Source organism: Geotrypetes seraphini, chromosome 9, assembly GCF_902459505.1.
Source record: "Geotrypetes seraphini chromosome 9, aGeoSer1.1, whole genome shotgun sequence".
Taxonomy (NCBI): Eukaryota; Metazoa; Chordata; class Amphibia; order Gymnophiona; family Dermophiidae; genus Geotrypetes; species Geotrypetes seraphini.
Window position 1 is genome coordinate 170,072,643 of NC_047092.1, and position 21,935 is coordinate 170,094,577.

Here is a 21,935-nt window from a genome sequence, read left to right on the forward strand (position 1 = left end):
AAAGTCGTGCCATGTATGACATGACGACGTCTGTATATATACCTACACTGGAAAAGGGTTGGGACAAGCACCATAAAGTGTGTGCAGTCTTCATTTTGTAATCCCTACAAGTACTTAATCCCATTTACTTTGCATTCACAAAGCATAAAGGTACATAGTACCATAAGCACCACCAAGCATTTTAAAATTATTCCCTAAATCAATAGTTAATATTAAATTAATGATTTAGAGGTGATGGCTTGGGTGCATTTACCTACTGAACACTTTTCATATTTCTGTATTTTAAAATAGCTTATTGAGATGAGAAACTTGTGGAGATGAATTTAGTATTCATGGAGTAAGAATGAGGATTGTGGTTAGACATCATACAAAAGAAGCGGAAAACAAAAATATAAAGCTTTTTAATTTTAGTTAATTTCTTTTTCAGCTTCAAAAGCTGTGGAATGCCTAATGGACTCTAGATGGGCAAAAGCAAAGAAAGGAGAAGAAGCATTATTTACAACCAGGGAGTCTGTAGTTGATTATTGCAACAGGTATCTTTTTGCAGCCTTGATTCTTTCCCTAGATGGTAATGGAGAATGTTTAAAAAGTATATCACTTTCCTGTTGAATCGGTTGACATGGTATGGTGTAGAAATAAACTGGTTTTACTTAGAGTAAACCTTCATTTCATCTAATAGTATCTAATATATATTTATGAAAAAGATCTATGAACCATGATGTAGTTTATATTAGAACGTGGGAGGTTATGGGTGATTTCGTGTTTTGGGAGTGTTTTTATGTGTGTTTGTACTTTAAATGATTATAAGTGTTCCTTTTTGTAAACCACCTAGGTTTTTAGGCAGGTAATAAATAGTTTTAAATAAATAAATATTTGCAGGATATCCAGAATGAATATGTATGAGATATTTGTATGCAAACAAAAAAAGGAAGAACCAACAGGGTCTGCAGTAAAAGGGTCAGAGACAAAACAAGGAAAACTGCAGTAGAACGTACAATGTTACAGGCAAAATTTATTAATTTGATTGCAGTTAAAAACAACACCTTAAAAACAAAACCACGGGACCCAATACTTGTATTTTATGCAAATTTCTTGCATATTCTTAAGAATATTCCAAAAACCTGACACATTGGTGGGCCTCAAGGCACTCTTGCTTCCTGGGTACGATGGATGTTGGCTTTGCAGCAATACATAAAGCCATCAGACTTTATCTCATGTCCCAAGCACAATTAAGCTAGTAAAGAACAAGCTGACTCAAGTTGCTATAATGTTATTTCAAAGGAAAAAAGTAGTTAGTACATATTTTAAAAAATTAAGACATATCTTGGGAAATCACAGCAAAGAGATATAATGATGAAACAGGCATATAAAATACCATTGTTATGGTGACCAGTATTTGTTATAGACCAAAATTGAATATGCATGTGAAAGCTTCTGATTGGTTGCTCCAGAGGATGTTGATCTCCAGGAAAATGTCTACAGAGGATTTTTCTGAGAGTAAGGCAGATAATGCTCTTTTTCCCCCCTGTATGATGGAAGACTCTTAGCATTGTCACCAGATTAGTCCAGAATTTGTAGGTTATGCACATCAACCAACAGATGTAGACAAAGGAAAACAAGATGCATTTAAGGTTGCACAATAAATACCCTAATTGAGTAAAGCATGCAGGACATCTTCTATTTTTTTCTCTGTCTCTATCCGCTGGTTGACAGGCCCAATCCATAAGTTCTGGACTGACTTGGTCAGACTCACTAAAGGAAAGAAAATTAGCAAGTAAGACCTAATGACTCCATTATGTTAGAGGGAGGATCCTTGGTAGTTTTAATGTCATTTGGCTAACAAATGTTTTATGATCTGTACTCAAATACATTGTTGACTTAGGGCTCCTTTTACAAAGCCATGATAGTGATTCCATTACGACAAATGCACCAGAGCCCATTCAGTTCCTGTAGGCTTCAGAACACTTGTAGAATTGCTAAAAGGGACCTTTAGTTACCGGTCAAAATAAAAATAGTAGTGACTCTTATTTGACTAAGAGATAGTTCTGATGTTGAATTTGTGTAAAAGCAAATGTGGTTTGAATGGATTAAAGTAAATTTATGTAGCAAACTAGGAAGACAATTTTAAGAGCCCTTTCTACTTGTAAAGCAATTCTTTAAGCACAGAAATAGGTGTTTATATACAACTATGCATTTGGTATGTGTATTTGTTTGCCCTGTGCCTGTAAGTTTGACTGTGCACGGAGCAGTGTCTCTGAAACTTTTAGCTCCGGCACACTAATTAGAGCAAATGGTTTTCGTGGCACATTTATAATTGAAATTAATAAATTGCAAAACCAACAAAATTAAATTTGAGTATTGTTCATTTAAAGTTCTTTAAGCTATGTATAGGTAATTGTAACAACGGTGAAACTAAAGTAGATAAAATTGCTATCAGTTCAATGGATGAGCTTGTTTTTGAGTGCAAATTAACTCAAAATGCAGTTCGATAGTTGACAAGCAAAAACGCATTTCATCATCCACTATCTACAGTTCTCTCTCTTCCCCCCCCCAATTTAATTTCTGTCAGAGCTGAAAATTCAAGATAAGAAGATCCAAATAGTAACAAAGTCTTGATAGTTTTGTTGCTCAAGTTAGGATAACTGCTGCATTAAAACTAAAACGACTTGCCATTAGTTTTCAAGGACCAATCATATCATAGAATGATGCTTGTCTGGGCGATTGTATCCTTACACATATAGATGCTCATAACATTGACAGACTCTTGTGTATACGACATACATGTCATCTATTCTAGTGTATACTTATGAAGGGAATTTTAAAAAATAAGGTAAAATTCTGGAATATCTCGTGGCACAACCTGGAATCTCTTTGGGGCACACAACTGTGCCGTGGTACACAGTTTGAGAGACACTGGCGTGGAGGGAGAGATTTGCATACTTTTTGTGCAACTGCATGTATTTTATAATTAATCTGGGAAATTTGTGCATTGGCAAGAGTAGGAACATACGCAGATAAGGCTAGACTCAAATAAAGCTCTGGTCTTTGACCTAGGGTCCGCCGTGTGAGCGGACTGCTGGGCACGATGGACCACTGGTCTGATCCAGCAGTGGCAAATCTTATGTTCTTATGGCATAAATGTATATATGCTGTTCATTTGTGTACCAAGTTTTAAAATTACCCTTTAAATGTGTATTTATTTGCATATCCTCTTTCTTTAAGACTTCTAAAGAAACAGTTTTTTCACCGAGCTTTAAAAGTTATGAAAATGAAACCTGAAAAGGAAAAAGTAAAGACTGATGGTGGAAAAGAGGAGGAGAAAAAGGCTAAGAAAGACACTGGAAAGGAAGACAAGACTAAGAAGGATAAAGAAAAGAAAAAAGAAAGTGAAAAAGAAGAAAGTAAAAAGGTAATAATGAAACATGACATGAAACTACAGGGCAACTGAAATGGGTGTTTTCAATTTCAGCTGAAACTGAATCTGTGGCTGAAATTTGCCATTTGGTGTCTTCTGAAACTAAAACTTTCAGCCATCCCCCAGCCACAAGCTCTGCCCTCCTACCTCCAAAAGGCCTTTCCTGGGCCTACCTTTAGAAGCCCTGCTGATCTATTGGCCTCTTCGGGACAGGAGTGATTTCAAGTTACTCCTGCCCTTGCCATTTCTTCAGTCAAAATGGCTGGTACAACTTCCCACAGATGTCCTTTCCCCTGCAATTTTTCATATTCTCTCAAATGAACTGGACACATGAAATCTCAGACTTCAGTTTTGTAATGTGAAACAATTACGCATGTTTTTAAGTGTGCAGATGTATCACATGTCTCTTTCCCAGGTGGCTGTAGCATCGGAATGGGGGCCCCCACCATTGGTCTGTTTACAGTATGTTGTTTCTAGTAGGCCTGACATTGAAAGACGGCACCCCAGTTTAGAGTGTCTTTCCTTGAGTGTAGGTTTGTAAATTTTCTTCAAATTTTAGTCTTCTTTTTTCAACAAATGGAAATATCGAGTTCCAAAGGTAGGAGAGGGCCATTGTGTTTCAGGGCTACTTTGTGTACTACTTCAGGCCTCATTGATCTTATGTCAGGATGTGTTTGTTGCCTTCCTTGTTTCCTCTGGCACTGAGACCAGATGGCACAGGAAATAGTTACATGCCTACAGTTTGCCTTTTTAACCTGAATATAAAAGTCTGATGGAGAAGATCCGCAGAGTGTGAGGAGATTAGATCAGCCGTTTAAAGTTGTTTTTTTAAAATACATTCCTTTGAATTTTCTTCATTTTGAAACTCATATAGTAAATCTATTTTTTTTAGCTTGTGCTATCAGGAAATCTACATGCTTTTTTTCTGTACCTAAATATAAGACAGATAGAAAAAATAGCACATACAATTTAGTAACAAATTTTATAAGAAAAAGAACAAGAGGTATAGTTTATTATTAATTTTATTCTGTAAGGACCAACATTAACAGATAGCCTCTAGCAGGGCCTAGTTCAATCTTCATTTTATAAAAAACAAACTTAACTAGTGTATACAACCCTATAGTGTATACAACCCTTCTCCAGTTATAAATGTGAATTGTTTTACCAGAGGTAGAAACTTCACTGTAACAGGCTGAAGCATTAAAGTTAGGAACAGAACGCAAAGTGTCTGTTTAAAAAAAACGTTTCTGTTCTTTGTCTTAAACTGTGCTTCTTACTAGAGAATGACACGGTGGCTGTTGCTTTCTCTTGCTGTTTCAAATTCCCTTGTTTTAATTTCTGAAATAACTTATTTCACAATTACTTAGGATGAGACTCCAGGAACACCCAAGAAAAAAGAAACAAAGAGAAAATTTAAACTTGAGCCCCATGAAGATCAAGTATTCTTAGATGGAAACGAGGTAAGATGTCTATCGTCGTTAGGTTTTCATTAAGAGTAAAACATCAATTTGTCAGAGGAGAATAGGCAGAGGAGAAGGAAAACATTTTTTATAAAATAGTTCCTCAGTATGTTGTGTATAAGCTGCATATATGGAGGGTAATTTTATAAAGGATACATAGGCTGTCAGGCATACAGGTATCTATGTTGTATCTATGTACCTCTTATAAAATTATCCCAGAAAAGGGTGATGGATGTAGTTTGCGTGCATATATGTGTCCCAAAGTGTAGGTGTATATTTGATAACATATGTGCCATTTGCTTGACATTCTTCACAGCCCTGGGATCACTTATGCATATATAGTATTGCATAAAAGTAGGTACTATATTTTTATGCTCCTATTTTTACATGTGTATTCTCCCAGGTAATTTTATGAGTTTACTTAAGTGACTAAAACACAGTTGTGCGCGCTCAAATTTATTTATTTATTTATTCATTCATTCATTTTTCTGTACCGTTCTCCCAAGGGAGCTCAGAACGATATTCAAGCATTTTTCCATGTCTGTCCTAGTGGGCTCACAATCTATCTAATGTACCTGGGGCAATGGGGGGATTAAGTGACTTGCCCAGGGTTACAAGGAGCAGTGTGGGTTTGAACCTACAACCTCAGGGTGCTGAGACTGTAGCTTTAACCACTGTGACACACTCTCCCCAATGACTTATTACCTTCACATTGTCCATTCAGAAATTTGTTTAGTCTGGAAAGAAATTGATACCAGTTTTAGAGTTAGTCCAGCAAAATTTTGTGGCAATTTCCCCATCTTTTACTGTCTCTAGGAGGTTTCATTCAATCACTTGGATTTTCCATCCACCTCTACTAAATGATTCTCAATTAAGTTCTTGGAACATACTTGCTAATCAATGAATATTAATGAAGGAGATTAGTGTACAATGGAGGCAACACATGTAAATGCATATTCACTGAGGACATATGGAAAATCCAACTGGTTGGGTATATGTTGAGGACTGGGTTGAGGACCACTGTTTTGTTCATCCAGATAAGTGTATCTACATTTGAGATTGCAACTAGGGTGGGGAAAAAATGTTACCTGCCTGCACTTCCCATTGATGCCAGTGCTCGAACTAGACCTATGCAGGTTCCATAAGAGATGGAAGAATATAGCAAGAGTTGCAGCCAGGTGTACAAGATGGCCAGGAACAGTGCACAGGCAGCAAGATAGGGCTGGGGATTGCATGTGTTATAGCTGTTAAACTGAGGTCATAGCCACAGAAAGTTTGATAAGCACTGCTCTAGATAGCAGCTCAAACCACTGTGGCAGCAGTGGTGTTTTGATGCCCAGCCAGTCATTTAGCACGGAATAGGCATAAATGAATAATTTTATGAAGGAGATTTGAGTTTAGCAGCACAGAAAGGCAGCAATCTGCAAATAGAGCAGTAAGCCAAACGAAGCAGACTAGCAGGTGTAGAAAAATGCAATTTATTTCAACCAAATACCCGATGTGGTTGAAATAAATTGCATTTTTCTACACCTGCTGGTCTGCATTGTGTGGCTAGAATCTAATCTAAATCTTAGAATCTAATCTAAATCATCTCTTGAAAATAAGGGTTTGATTTGGTTTACACAGTTTAGATAAATAAAATAAAATAATAGAAAAATAGAAACAAAACACCATAATCCATATTAAAACTAATTACCTAAGAAATAGTGGAACAAAGTAGAACATAAGCATTGCTTCTGCCGGGTCAGACCAGGGGTCCATCGTGCCCAGCAGTCAGGTCCATGACCTGTAAGTGATCCTTTACCTAAACCTTTTATTCCCTAATCATTTAATATTCTGTATAGTAACCCTCTATCTATACCCTTCAATCCCCTTCTCCTTCAGGAAATCATCCAAACCCTTTTTGAAACCCAATATCATACTCTGTCCCACCACCTCCTCTGGGAGCGCATTCCAGGTGTCCACCAACCTCTGAGTGAATAAGAACTTCCTAACATTTGTTCTGAATCTGTCTCCTTTCAATTTTTCTGAATGCCTTCTTGTTTTTGTTTTCCCCGCTAGTCTGAAGAATCTGTCCCTCTCCACCTTCTCTATGTCTTTCATGATCTTATAAGTCTCTGTCATATCCTCTCTAAGTCTCCGCTTATCCAGGGAAAAGAGCCCTAGCTTCTCTAGCCTTTCAGCATATGAAAGGTTTTCCATGCCTTTTATCATCCTTGTTGCTCTTTTCTGGACCCTCTCGAGCATCGCCATATTCTTCTTAAGGTACGGCGACCAGTATTGGACACAGTACTCCAGATTAGAGAATGACACGGTGGTAGTTACCCGCAACTAGCCCCGAGTAGCTGCGGGTAACCCACCGAAACGGGAAGAGACAATTAGTGGTCACTGCAGGGATGGGGACAAGGCCATTTACCGCCCCGTGGAGCGGTGAATGGTCTCATCTCCGCAGTGAAGCCAGCACTAATTGTCTCTTCCCGTTTCGGTTGGTTACCCGCAGCTACTCGGGGCTAGCTGCGGGTAACAACCACCGTGTCATTCTCTAATCTGGAGTACTGTGTCCAATACTGGTCGCCGTACCTTAAGAAGAATATGGCGATGCTCGAGAGGGTCCAGAAAAGAGCAACAAGGATGATAAAAGGCATGGAAAACCTTTCATATGCTGAAAGGCTAGAGAAGCTAGGGCTCTTTTCCCTGGATAAGCGGAGACTTAGAGAGGACATGACAGAGACTTATAAGATCATGAAAGACATAGAGAAGGTGGAGAGGGACAGATTCTTCAGACTAGCGGGGAAAACAAAAACAAGAAGGCATTCAGAAAAATTGAAAGGAGACAGATTCAGAACAAATGTTAGGAAGTTCTTATTCACTCAGAGGTTGGTGGACACCTGGAATGCGCTCCCAGAGGAGGTGGTGGGACAGAGTATGTAAAACGCTTTGAAATTTTAAAAGCGTTTAATCAAACAATATAATAAACTTGAAACTTGATGATATTGGGTTTCAAAAAGGGTTTGGATGATTTCCTGAAGGAGAAGGGGATTGAAGGGTATAGATAGAGGGTTACTATACAGAATATTAAATGATTAGGGAATAAAAGGTTTAGGTAAAGGATCACTTACAGGTCATGGACCTGACTGCTGGGCACGATGGACCCCTGGGTATTGTTTGTGTGGGGAGTGGACAGAACTTGTCTTATTAATTAGGTAAGATAATAATCGTATCTATTTTATTGTTTGATTTGTTTTAAATCTGCTTTCTGTTACATCTACTCAGGTATTCAATCCATTCCTGTGTACAGGGTGTTACAGAAGTGTGCTACAATTTTCAGCACCTCCCTTATTGCCAGTGGAGTGGAGTGCCCCCTTCAGTTTTTCTTTCTGCAAGTGAACTGTGCAGAGGTGTTTCTGATCTTCTCTACTTAGTTTTTATTATTTTTAGTTAAAAGTTCATTTTTTTCTGAGGCTTTGGTGCCCTGAGACCTCATATTTGGGGATTCTCTGCCTTGGAAAGGATGCAGGTTTTGCAGAGTTGGACTGTCGCTCACAGGGCAAACCTTTGAGTGGACTTTTGGAGCCAACTTGCTATATGCCACTTCAGGGCTCGGGGCCTATTCCCCTGCGAGTCAGCTCACCTGAATTTTTCAAAGGCTTGAGCGCAGGCTATGGGCACCCTGGGTAAGAACCCTCTGGTTATCGGGCAGCCGGCTGTGTATTTGCCACTCTCCCCTTGTGTTCAGAGTTTCTGTGGGGATGGAAGTAGCTTTCCGTGCGGTTCCTTCCTTCCTTCTAAAATTTGTATCAGACTGTCACGTCGACTAGGAGGTTCGTCTGCCTGCTTTTCAACTCACAGGCTTGGACAAGTAGGATAGGATATTGCAGAAACTTGATGTGCGAAGAGTTTTACTTCACTACTTTGAAAAGACCAATGACTTCCAACCGTCTGTTTGTGGTAACTAGCCAGTCCATGCGTGGCAGACTGGTGTCCAAGGCCTCTATAGCCAGATGGATTTGCATAGCCATTTCATCGGCATACATCACCTGTGGCAAGCAGCCACCGGTTTCTCTCAAGGCGCACTCAACCAGGAGTGTTGCATCTTCATGGGCAGAGCTGGCAGTTCCTCCCACAGAGATTTGTACAGCAGCTACTTAGTCTACTCTTCATACCTTTACAAGGTTTTACAGAGTAGATGTACAGCTCAAGAGGGCGCCGTATTTGGGTCCTCGGTTTTGTAGGCAGGCTCTTCTGTCCCACCCAAGACATCAGCCATTGCTTTGGTATGTCACCTAAAGCAGTGGTTCCCAACCCTCTCCTGAAGGACCACCAGGCCAGTCGGGTTTTCAGTCGAGCCCTAAGAGATCTGCATATAATGGAGGTGCCAGGCATGCAAATCTAATCCATGCATATTCATTAGGGCTATCCTGAAAATCCTACTGGCCTGGTGATCCTCCAGGACAGGGTTGGTAACCACTGACCTAACATACGGACTCCTGAGTAGTTGTAACAGAATGAAAGATGAGGTTATTACCTAGATAATCTTTTTTCTGTTAATCTCAGGCATCCGTATGCCCTGCCCTTAGTATATCTTGTTTCACCTGCTCGGATATTTCTAGATTTGAGGCCTAGAATTCTTCTCCTGACAGCTAGTTACCTAAGCATAAAGAAATCCTGTATAAGTAAGTAAATTGCTCAGCCTCTGGCTCCTTTAAAGTTAGTGCTTATTGCACACAGCAGTTTGGTTCACTATTGCTGCTATGTTACAACATCCTGTTGATAATTGTTCTTTTTTTCTTAAAGTTGCAGAGTAGAACAAAATTGTATGATGTTTGTGGGGAAGTTCCTCTTACCCCGCTTTCAAGTTTCAATTTTATTTAAAATTTCTTATACTGCCCAATCAAGTTTCCTAGGCAGTGTACAAAAACGCCAAAACAATGCGCCAATTAAAATACAATTTAAACAAACCAGGGGAAATGACATTTTTAAAGACATTGATGAACAGGAACAAAAGGGAAGAAGAACTACAATTGATAGAAAGAAAGAAAACACTCAAGGGAAAGAATAACAAAGGGAGGGGGAACTGAAGGTAGAAACCTTTCTTGAATCTAAGTCGTCCTTAAAAGGACAGTTTAAGTTACAAAAGCATCAAAGAAGAGAAATGTCTTTAACTTCACCTTAAAATTGGCAAGAGTTGTTTTTTCACTTAAGTAATTTGGGATACTGTTCCAAAGAGATGGGGCTTTCTTTGTATTCTATTCCAGTGGAGATTGATTGCTTTGGAACTAACTGAAGGGGGCACTCCACTAGCAATATGGGAGGTGCTGAAAGTTGTGAGAGACACACTTCTGCAACACCCGATTCACAGGAACGGATTGAATACCTAACATACGGACTTCTGGGAAGATTAACAGAAAAAAAGATTATCCAGGTACGAACCTAATCTTTTATTACAGTGCTTCATATGGAAGCAGTTTATAAGTAGTTTTTGGGGGTTTTTTTACATTAAAAAATCAAAACTATGCTGAGTGAGTCAGACTAATTTATTGAGTCTGAGTCAGACTAGTTTATTGAGTCTGATGGTGGCCGGTCTTGGTCACAAGTATCTGGTAGATCCCAAAAATCAGATCATTGTCTTATAGATTATTTCCAGGGATAAATAATGGTTTTCCCAAATCTGCAAATATTATCTCTTTGGAACCCCACTGTGTTAGTCATAAGAACATAAGAATAGCCTTACTGAGTCAGACCAATGGTCCATCAAGCCCAGTAGTACTCATGGTGGCCAATCCAGGTCACTAGTACCTAGCAAAAACCCAGAGAGTAGCAACATTCCATGCTGCCGTTCCAGGGCAAGCAGTGGCATCCCCCATGTCTTTCTCAATAACAGGCTATGGACTTTTCCTCCAGGAACTTGTACAAACCTTTTTTTAAAATTAGCTATATTAACTGCTCTTACAATATCCTCTGGCAACGCGTTCCAGAGCTTAACCATTCTCTGAGTGAAAAAATATTTCCTATTGGTTTTAAAAGTATTTCCTTGTAACTTCGAATGTCCCCTAGTCTTTGTCGCAAGCAACAGATTTCACAGCTTATGTGCTGTGAGAAAGTATTTTTTCAATAATTTGTTTTCAGTCTGCTAGCAGTTATTTTCCCTCTGCACATCCCATATGTACCTCCTTGCCTTAAATACTATACCCCTCTTGATTCAGCACTTGAAAAGTTATATAAATGTCCCCTTATTTAACTGTTCCACTTCACTTGTGATTTTATAAACATATATCCCTGCTTAGTCATTTCTTTTTAAGCTGAATAACCTTAACCTGTCTGGCCTTTCTTCATAAGAAAGGTGTTCCATTCTCTTTATTATTTTGTTTGAGCGCCACCATATTCTTTCTGAGCTGCGGCAATCAAAGTTGCATGTAGTGTTTAAGGCAGGGGTGGTCAACTCTGGTCCTCGAGGGCCAGAATCCAGTCGGGTTTTCAGGATTTCCCCAATTAATATGCATGAGATCTATTTGCATGCACTGCTTTCAATGCATATACATTGGGGAAATTCTAAAAACCTGACTGGATTCCGGCCCTTAAAGGCAAGAGTTGCCCACCCCTGGTTTAAGATGTGATTGTACCATGGACCCACATAGAGGCAAATTTTCAGTTTTACTCTTTATTCCTGCTCATGAACACACTCCCTCAACACACACCAATCCCCACTTCAGAATCTCGTCCTCAGCAGATACCTCCCCACACACAACCTATTTCAGATATCCTTTACATATCCCATATGTACCCCCTTCTCTGAAATACTATACCCCTCTCCCCTAAAAATACATTCCTACCCCTGTCCACTCATATCACCCATGCCCTCTATGTCTACCTACTGCAGAGATCTCCTCTGTTTCTCTTTATATCCTTTAACCATCTCCCCACTTCCTGACTGGAGCTTTGAGAGGGACCTTCTAGCCCTCACTACCTTGGACAACATGCAGTTAAATGCCATTGCATTCTGCAATATATCTCTTCTTCATACTTTTACAGGTGTATGTTTGGATCTATGACCCGGTTCATTTTAAAACATTTGCCATGGGACTTATCCTTGGTAAGTTAGAGATACTCATGAACATCAGCTGTTTCCAGGTAAGAGATGAAATTACTGAATATGTTCTGTATGTATTGTGTTAAAAAGTGTTCCTAAAGCCTAGAATGTTTAGCTCTTACCCTTTCTCCATTGTTCTTCAGATGACAGTATTCATTATTTTTGTATACCCAGTTATGAGGTAGAGCAGTAGTCTTTGGTAATTGTTAAGTAGGGATTCCTTTGAATCGCAAGAGCTGAAGGAAAGCCCACAAAAATCTTCTTAGCTGGTGCTTTGACACTGCCATCCAATATATACTAATACCAGAATCCCTGCCAGCCTCTTAGAGGAAGATTCTCAAAACTAAATGTTCCTTTAACACATTTACTAAACCTGCTTCAGCAGGTTTAATGGGGCAGAATTTTACCGGCCGATTTTCAGAACGGCTCACTGTGGTCTTTTCTGAGCTTCCTAGCTTTTTCCGACTCTGCCATGCAAATATAGCACAGCGAGGTCATTAATATTAAAATGAGCACTCTGGGGAATTCTTTATCATCACCAGGTGATTCCGTAACCTCATTGTACCACATCTGCGGGCAAACTTTTTTAGCAGGGACTGAGCTTCATAGCCTTACTTTCTGATCAGTGCCTGAGTGCTGATTGGCTCAGGCATTGACAGGAAAGTAAACATAGAAATAGTAAGGTTTGATAGGTCAGCCCCCCCCAATAAAAAAAGACCCCTGAATTCAAGATTGGCAGAAGGAATGCCCACTCACTGCCGCTGCTGGGGTCCCCTGACAACCAAAACCCCAGACTCCTGGCAACAGGAGGTATGCCCACTCCCTCTCACTGCTGCCCCTCCCCCCCCCCAAACAATCAAACACCTGCTCCCCCCCTCACCCGGCAGCTGGAAGGATGGCCACTCCTGCCAACGCCCAACCAGCTGACAACCCCCCCCCCCAGTATTTTTAGCATGAAGGCTGGCCAGAGGGGTGCCTGCTCCGGCCAGCAGGCCCATCTCTTAAAAATGGCAGGACTTCCCCTTCCTGGTGCATCATGGTTTGTGCCGGGAAGGGCCTAAGTCTCTGATTGGCCAATGCACCTAAGACCCCTCCCATAGTCACAGTGTTAGGACCCTCCCTGGTGCATCTCAGGATGCACTGGGAAGGTCCACCATTTTGAAGATGCAGGCCTGAGGGAGTAGGCATCCCGCCAGCTGGCCTTTGTGCCAAAGGTACGGGCATGGGGGTTGTCGGGAAGGGGGGGGTTGAGTGATGGAGGCAGGAGGAAGTGAGCATCCCTATTGCTGCCGGGGGACCCAAGCAGCGGTAGTGGGAGGGGAGTGGGCATCCTTTCTACTGTCAGGGTTGTCGGGGGACCCCAGCAACAGTGGTGGAAGGGAATGGGCATCTGTCCTGCTGCTGGGGGTGTCGGGTTTTGGTTGTCAAGGACCCCGGTGGCAGGAGGGACTGGGCATCCCTCCTGCCAATCTTCGATTTGGGGGTCTCTCATTTATTTTTAATTTGCGGAATGTATTCTGCGCATGTGCCGATTACTATCACCAGCGACTCATCCTAATAAATCTAGGGACCCTCTGTGAACCTCATTTGTATGTGTGGTTTTTAGAGAATGACTCGTAGTTTTCAAATCGTTACATTCATGGCCGTGATAGTGACCCGTCAGATTTTAGCGCAAGTTTTAGAGAATCTGCTCCTTAGTTTCTATTTCCAGCCACCTACCTAGTTCTACTAATCTTTTCTTTCTCACTCCTTCCAGCTACAGCCTCTTACTAATCCCATTAGTGGGTTCTCTTCCTTAGATGTTAGTTCACCTCTGTGATGGAACTTAGTTTCCCTTGGGCCACATAGCTGCCAATGGTGCATGTGACATAAGTCATAAGAATTGCTATATTGGGTCAAACCAAAGGTGTGTCTAGCCGAGTATCTTGCTTCTAAAAGTGACCAAGCCACTTCAGATGTATCTGGCAGAATCCAAAAATAGCAAGATTCCATGCTACCTTCTCCCAAGGGTAAACGGTAGATTTTCCCTGGTCAACCTTGCGGTTGAAGAGAAGTAACCCACATGTCAAGACTCATGTTTTTTTCACTGGAAAAATAAGATTTTATGTTTTAGCACGTGAAGCCATTTCTTAGAACTTTGTTGGCTTTAAAGCTGCAGTTTTGTAGTGGAATTTATCCAAACCTTTTTTAAACCCAGCTGTGCTAATTGCTTTTACTACATCTTTCAGCAATGAGTTCAACAGCTTAGTTATGTGTTGAGTGAAAAAATATTTTCTCTGTTTGTTTTAAAAATATTACTATAAAATCTCTTGGCATTACTGCCTGCAAGTCTGAAACTAGTGTACAATAAATATTTTTCTGTCTCTGGAGAACTCACAGTCTGAGTTTGGAAAATTAAGTGATTTGCCCAAGATCACAAGGAGCTGCAGTTGGTTAGAGTAGCAGTTCAAATTCTTTAGCTCAGTGGTTCCCATACCTGTCCTGGGAGTTCCCTGGCTAGTCAGGTTTTCAGATATCCATAGTGATTTTTCTCATGAATATTCATTGTGGATATTGCAAAATCCTGACTGGCTGAGGAGGCCTAGGGACATGTTTGGGAACCATTGTATTAGCTACTCCTAGTCTCCTGGTGTTTTACTTTTTGAAAGAATAAACAATCAGTGTATATCTTTCCTCTCCACTCAAGATTTTGTAGACCCATATCATATTCCCCCTCACTATCTTTCTTCCAACCCCAAATTTCTAATCTCTTTAGCCTTTCATCATATGAGAGTTGTTCCATTCCTTTAATCACTTTGATTGCTCTTCTCAGTACATTAATTTTTAAAAAAATTTTCTATATCCTTTTTTTAGATGTAGCAACCAGAATTGCACACAATACTCAAGGTGCAGTCATACCCTGGAATAATACAGAGGCATTATGATGTTCTTTGTTTTATTCTCCATGCCTCTCCTAATAATTCTTTACATTGTTTGTTTGCTTTTTGGGTTGCCACAACACACTGGATGGAAGATTTCAGCATATTGTCCACAGTGACACTTGGACCTCTTTCCTGGGTGATGACTCCTAATGTGGAGCCTAGCATTATGTAGCTATAATTTGAGTTATTCTCCCCAATATGCATCATGTTGCATTGTCTACATTGTTCATCTTCCATTTGAATTCCCAGTCTTCAGTCTCCTAAGATCCTCGTTCAATTTCTCACAATTTGTATACAACTGAATAACTTTGAACAATTTGGGGCTCCTTTTACTAAGGTGCGCTAGATTTTTAGCGTACACACAAGATTAGCGCGCTAGCTGAAAAATTACTGCCTGCTTAAAAGGAGGCAGTAGCGGCTAGCACGCGCTAAAACCGCTAGTGTGCCTTTGTAAAAGAAGCCCTTTGTTATCTACAAGTTTGAGCACTTCATTAGTTGTTTCCATTTCCAGAAAAGCACTGGTCCCGGAACAGAACCTTGTGGCACTCTATTATTCATCCTCTTCCATTAAGTGACAATAACATTATTGAAGCTGCGGTCACCACGACCTCTTCCCTCCTGTTATTTTGTCTATTGCTTTTCAGCCTGCACTGGCCCACTGATAAAGCTTCATATTAGTCATAAGCCCATGCCCACCCATTGACATGCCCTCTCTGTCTTCCATTACAACTGCTGCTGATAGGCATCACCATGAAGGCTTGTTGGCACTGCTGTTAGATCATGGGCCTTACGGGTATAGAATTCTAAGGAGTAAGTGAATTCCAAGGTATAGAATAAAGAGTAAGTGAATTCCAAGGAGATTCTTTCAGTTGCAAAAGGAATAAAAGTATTATTATTATATTTAATAGTTGATGATTAATATTTTACTAGTACTACTCCTACTTGTAACTTTTCTTTCCTGCTAGACACAGCTGCTCCTTGTTCTTTTTGGGCTTCTAGTGTAGTATAGACCAGCAAGGATATACTTCGTCCTTCCTCCTTTACTATCTGGCCCAGCCAAGGCCCTTTGATTGAGAAACTTGAACTATGGTGCATTCTTTGAGACAGCCACTAGATGTTGCTCTTGAATGATGGTTGAGAAACCCTTCCTCCCATGGGTTGTGTACACTGCCTCCACAAGTTCCTATTCCCTCCACAACCCATCCCATCCCAGGATCCAGGCTCCTAGATGGTAGAGTATAGCACTGATTCTTGGCTATCAGTCCATTCCTTTTTTTGTTGTAAATCTTAATGAGAAAGTTCTTTGACATTTTCTTTGAAGAGATTTGTTGGTTTTTTTGGATGCATAATAAACGTGTTAATCTTTTTTGTATGATTTTTCTAGTGATTGCTGTTATAGCTGCAACTCTGTTCCCCCTCTGGCCTGCAGAGATGCGAGTTGGTGTTTATTACCTCAGTGTGGGTGCAGGATGTTTTGTAGCCAGTATTCTACTACTTGCTGTGGGTAAGTGCCATTGCATTAGAAGTTACGTTAACTTGCATAAGTTTTAAAATAAGAAGCAGGCAGTTGAGTTTTCTTTGAGAATACTCATATGGAGTGCCCTCAAAAATTGGAGCCTTTTGTCCCCTGCTCCTCATTTGAAAACAAATGGTTTTGGCAGACAAATTTAATGCACACAGGGCTCCAGCTGCTGCTTGAAAAGCTGTTTACTTCTGGTCTGAAACAATGCAGCTTTCAGTATGTTTAAATCCAGCAAGGAAATCCTGGTTCAAACAAACCAGGTAGCAATGTATTACATAAACAGGTAGGGACAGGGCCATACCTCCTTTGTTGGGAAATGTCAGAATATGGAAGTGGACCATTTCTCATAGAATGTTTCGCAAGACCACATATCTGGCAGGCAAACTGAGAGGTCCTCTGACCCCCATGAGTGGATACTGAATGACCATGTGGTTTGTGGGATTTTTTGGAAATGGGGCTCCCCCTTGATAGATCTCTTTGCCACTCCATATGACTAGAAAGTTCCTCAGTTTTTCTCCGGAATAGGAATGCATGGCAAACTAGGCTTGGTTGCTTTCCTTTTGCATTCTGGGGAAGATCTTCTGTTCATTCTCCTTTAGTTTGCTTCATAGGAAGAGTCAATTAGGAAGGAAGTGGTCGGGCAGAGTACGCTACGGGGATTCAAAAAGGGATTGGATGGATTTCTGAAGGATAGGGGAATTGAGGGATACAGAAAATGGTAGATATGAGTATGGAAAGAGTATAGATAAAAACAAGGGGGCTATAGGGCTAAATCAAGATAACCTGAAAGGTCATGAACCTGATGGGCCGCCGCGGGTGCGGACTGCTGGGCGCGATGGACCTCTGGTCTGACCCAGCGGAGGCAAATTCTTATGTTCTTATGATCCTTTTTGTAATTAGGCTGTTAATGTTTGAAACAGTCTTCCATTAGAAATAAAAGGCCTTGATTCATATATTATTGATTGTAAGGCATTAAAGACCTACTTAAAAAAAAAGTCCTATCCTTGTTCTTAAACATGCCTTTGGGCATGCATGTGATGTCATCACAGCGACGTCTGTGCACTTCCGGATGCCTCAAGCCATGGGCACTATGTTTAGTGTGCTATGGGACACTGTTCTAGTGATGTATCCACTTTATACTAAGTGGGGAGTATTTAATGGGTGTTACAATCATAATATGTGTTGTTTGACCATGTGTTAGAGAAATAACCTGTTAAATTTATTGTACCATGAGATACAGAGCATGCAGAACACCTTATTCTTATGTAAACTGAATAATACCACAAGCTGTATTATTCCTGAAAAATTACTACAGCAAAAAGTTGGTATTATTTTTCCTGGCAGGGAACATCAGGTTGCAAAGCAGTGGTCTGATGCTCGTAGACACTTCTTAAAGATGCCAGCTAAATGGCAAAGAAGCTGTTCTCCCCATCAAATTCCCCTCTGTTCCAAAGCCCCCTATCTTCCATATGATAAAGCTGATACAGGAAAGGTACTTCATAAGTCATAAAAAATCTTTGTGTGTTTACTATAGTTAGATAATGATGGTTAAATGTCCTTAGCAGTGCTTGTGAATCATATCATATATGTGAGATGTTGACACAATTTCTCTTTTGAATGTTTCTTTTGGCAGCCCGCTGTATCCTTTTCCTTATTATTTGGCTCTTAACTGGAGGAAGGCATCACTTTTGGTTTTTACCAAATCTAACTGCAGATGTGGGTTTCATCGATTCCTTCAGGCCTCTATATACACATGAATACAAAGGGCCTAAAGCAGACCTGAAGAAAGATGAGAAACCTGAGGCCATAAAACAACTGAAGTCTGATAGCGATGAGAAATCAGACAGTGAGAGAAAAGAGGAGAGTAGGAGAGAAGCAGTGGAGGAATCAGGAGCAGAGCATCAGTCTGACACGGACAGTGACAGACGAGAGGATGATGGCTCTCAGCACAGCAGTGGCAATGGAAATGATTTTGAAATGATTACAAAAGAAGAACTAGATCAACAAACAGAAGAGGAGGATTGTGAAGAGGAGGAAGAAGAGGAAGAAGAAACAAAGCCATTAGATGAAAAATCATAAAACTTGAGATTGAACATGTGTGAATGATTGGGTTTTCTATGTTGGCTCTTCTAAATGCAAATGACATTTTCCAAGATCTTTCTTTTTTTTAACATCTACGTAAATACTTTTTATTCATTGCTGTCATTTTCTGGCCAGTTAATGATTTTTTGTATAATTTGATTTTTCTCTCATACCTATATTTGCAGCAAACTGTTTGACAAAAAACTTTTCATCAAGTTTGGAATTTGTGCAGATGGGCTTTAATCGTGAAGAAAATAGAATTGAGTAGCAGTGGCTTGTACTTTCAGCATAAGATAACTTGTTGAATAGTTTAGAACATAAATGCAAGATTACAAAGTTACTCTAAGAAAGATCACTTTTCAACTTGTCCTTTTCTTGATATTTCAATTCTGCAAAAATACTAGAAATCCAGTAAATATCCTCTAGATTATTTGTCTCAGACATATAAACTGGTGGTTCTGAATTGAAGAAACATATTCTATGAATGCAGGTCCACTGCCCCATCCCCACCACCACCTAGGAAATCCCAGCAGGTTTGTTATTTTAGGCTTAGGAAAAGGAAACTGTCCTCCAGCATACCAAGTGAACAGCATGGGCTGGCAATGATGGCTGCTGAATCATATTACACAAATTGTATTCTGTACATAATTTACGAATCATTTTATTTTAATAGTTAGTTATTATTTAGAAGCCAGGATATAAATTTGTCCATCTAAAGCCATTTCAGGATGTGTGTGTATTTAGAGCAGCAGCTGGCAATGTGTAAATGTTTTCACGGCCATATTCGTTTTGTGCCAACATTCCATATTATTTAAGTATGAGTAAAAATAATGCTTATTAAATCAAAAGCAGACAAAAAGTAGCTGTTAGTGTATGCCTTAAATGTTAACTTTGGGGTATTTGCATTCAGGAATGGAGTCCAAGCATATTTGATTAGTGGGCATCTCTATAAAATTATGTACCCATTATAAAAATATAAGTAATAACAAAAATAATCTGAAAAGGTGACCAAGGCTATTGTCAGATGTTTTTTCTCCTTAATAAATAGATGTTTTGAAGTTGTTTGAACTATCAGTGCTTTTCCTATATTGTGATAGCTGTGTGTACCCTCTTTCCTAAACTGCTGTAGAGCACCTAAAGTTTTAATTTAAAGTATTTTAAAAATTATGCCTTGAGATCATTCACTCAGTTTATTTTGAACTTAAATTGAGAAAGAGTTTGGCTATATTTCTGGAGGAAGTGATTGTAGAACCGTCTCCATGATTGAGTTACCCTTTCATAAGCATTTTGATGGAAGATTTTAATGTTCCTTATGTAAATGTAAACATTGCATGTTGTGACAAACTTTTCAGAAAAGTTGTCAGCTTACATCTTGTGAAGGATTGTCATATTTGTTGTATATTAGACAAAGCATGAAGAAAGGTAATTTGGTTTCACACACATCTTTTGTAGTTTACATGTCCAATTTACTACCTCTACTCCTTCTTCCTATCTGGTTTTCAAGGTTTAATCTTATGCCTCTCCCTTTTAAATGCAGTTTATAATGTTTTACTGCTCCTACTGCTGTGCTGCAGGTGAATTTATGTAGAATACATATTTTTTTCTCAGAACTAATTTGTTTCATTTGCAAAACTTGGCATTATTTAAAGAGAGCTGGTTTTAAGAAAGGTTTGGACAAGTTCCTGGAGGAAAAGTCCATAGTCTGTTATTGTGAGAGACATGGGGGGAAGCCACTGCTTGCCCTGAACCGGTAGCATTGAATATTGCTATTTCTTGGGTTTCGGCCAGGTACTAGTGACCTGGATTGGCCACCGTGAGAATGGGTTGCTGGGCTTGATTGACCATTGGTCTGACCCAGTAAGGCTATTCTTATGTTCTTAAAGAGAATGTTTTTGCAAAACTGGTTTTCCTGTATTTTACATTCCATATGGAGCTCTCTTTTATTTTCTTCTATTTGATCATCTCCGATCAGACTTGACTGTTTCAGGGAGAGCTATTGTCTTGATCCCTGATGTAGTATTATTGGAAGGGAGTAAGTTTCTTGGTATACAATTAGCCAACTTATTTTAAACCTGTTTTTTATTTTAATATAACATCAGTATAACCAATTTAACAATATATTGAGCATATGAAATTTTAAAGTGTTAAATCACATGGACTCATAGGGCTCCTTCTGCTAAGCTGCGCTAGCGGTTTTAGCACACGTTCAGCGCGCACTGCATTGCCCTGCATGCTAGACGCTAGTGCCACCATTGAGCTGGCGTTAGTTCTTGGCGAGATTAGCACACGGGGCAATGTAGCGTGGGCTAAAAACGCTAGCACACCTTAGTAAAAGGAGCTCATAATATCTGATAAACATTTTTCTTGTTAACTCCCCCATATACAGCCCCCCACTTATTCATATTTTGTGTAGACCTCTTAGTTATCAAAACATCCAGTAAGAGTTGATACATAAATACATACTAACAGATGGAATGGTTCTAAAATGTACCTAAACAATCCCATGTCATTCTTTAGTGTCTATCTCAACCTCAGTTCTTCTACACCAGCATTCTTCAATGCAAGGCTTGAGGGCCAGTGGCTGGGCCCATTCATACTCTGATTCTTCCCTCTCCTTAAAGAATGACATGGAGATAGTTTCCCGTGGGAATGGGAATTAATTCTCTCACCGTGTCATCATCTAGCCTGGAGCACTAAATGCTCATAGAATTCCTGAGGGTCGGAGCATTTAACGTCCAGGCCACAGTAGAAATCTCTGCCATTGCTTAGTAAATGTGTGTGTGTGGGGGGGGGAGCTATATTATTTTCATGGGATTTTTGTTTATGAAAGTACATTCGTTGTAAACACTGCTCCATGTTAACACACACACTCATTTTTTCCTTGTGTGAAGTAACAAAAAATAGGAAGAAACTACTGAATTTTTGTTTCCTGAGAACTTTTAAAACAATTGCACACCACAAAATAACATTCTAGGAGAAAGGTTCAGATCAAGAGAGTCTAATATTTTTTGTTGTTTCATCTGAAGATGCACATGTTTGGAAAATAAAAACTAGATCATTATTTCATAAGTTGTTTTTGTGCCTTTAGATAAAAAAATAAAAATCTGCTGACTGGTCTTTTAACATGGTTATGATAACATTGCTTTAGTGTACTATGATTTAATAACTATCTAGAACATGATAAAACCTTCATTTTCTAAGAAACAGAATTGTGTTTTACTGGGTAATTTAAAATGTATGTACCTATTAGTATATAATTTCACAAGGGTAAGAAGCATGAATCCATTTGTTATTCTTGTCTGTGTGCCACTAGGAAAGACCATTGGCTCTGTTGTTGAAAAGAATAGAAGTAGATTCTATGCCTGCAATTTCTTCAAAACAAACAAAAAAACACTAATAGACATAGGTACTATGAGGGGCATAATCGAAAGGGACATCTTGGTCCGTT

At 39.6% G+C, this 21,935-nt stretch overlaps 1 protein-coding gene across 2 annotated transcripts in view; it reads left to right on the forward strand.

Annotated features, from left to right (window-relative positions):
* SEC62 (SEC62 homolog, preprotein translocation factor) overlaps positions 1–21,548 on the forward strand; it is a 43,830-nt gene extending 22,282 nt beyond the window's left edge. For both annotated transcript variants that reach the window (XM_033958380.1, XM_033958381.1), the window contains 6 exons: positions 428–533; positions 3,223–3,409; positions 4,783–4,875; positions 11,905–11,965; positions 16,268–16,387; positions 18,039–21,548. In XM_033958380.1, coding sequence (XP_033814271.1) covers positions 428–533; positions 3,223–3,409; positions 4,783–4,875; positions 11,905–11,965; positions 16,268–16,387; positions 18,039–18,484 — 1,013 coding nt within the window. In that variant the 3' untranslated portion in view covers positions 18,485–21,548. The remainder of the gene's footprint in view (positions 1–427; positions 534–3,222; positions 3,410–4,782; positions 4,876–11,904; positions 11,966–16,267; positions 16,388–18,038) is intronic.
* The last annotated feature ends 387 nt before the right edge of the window (positions 21,549–21,935 follow it).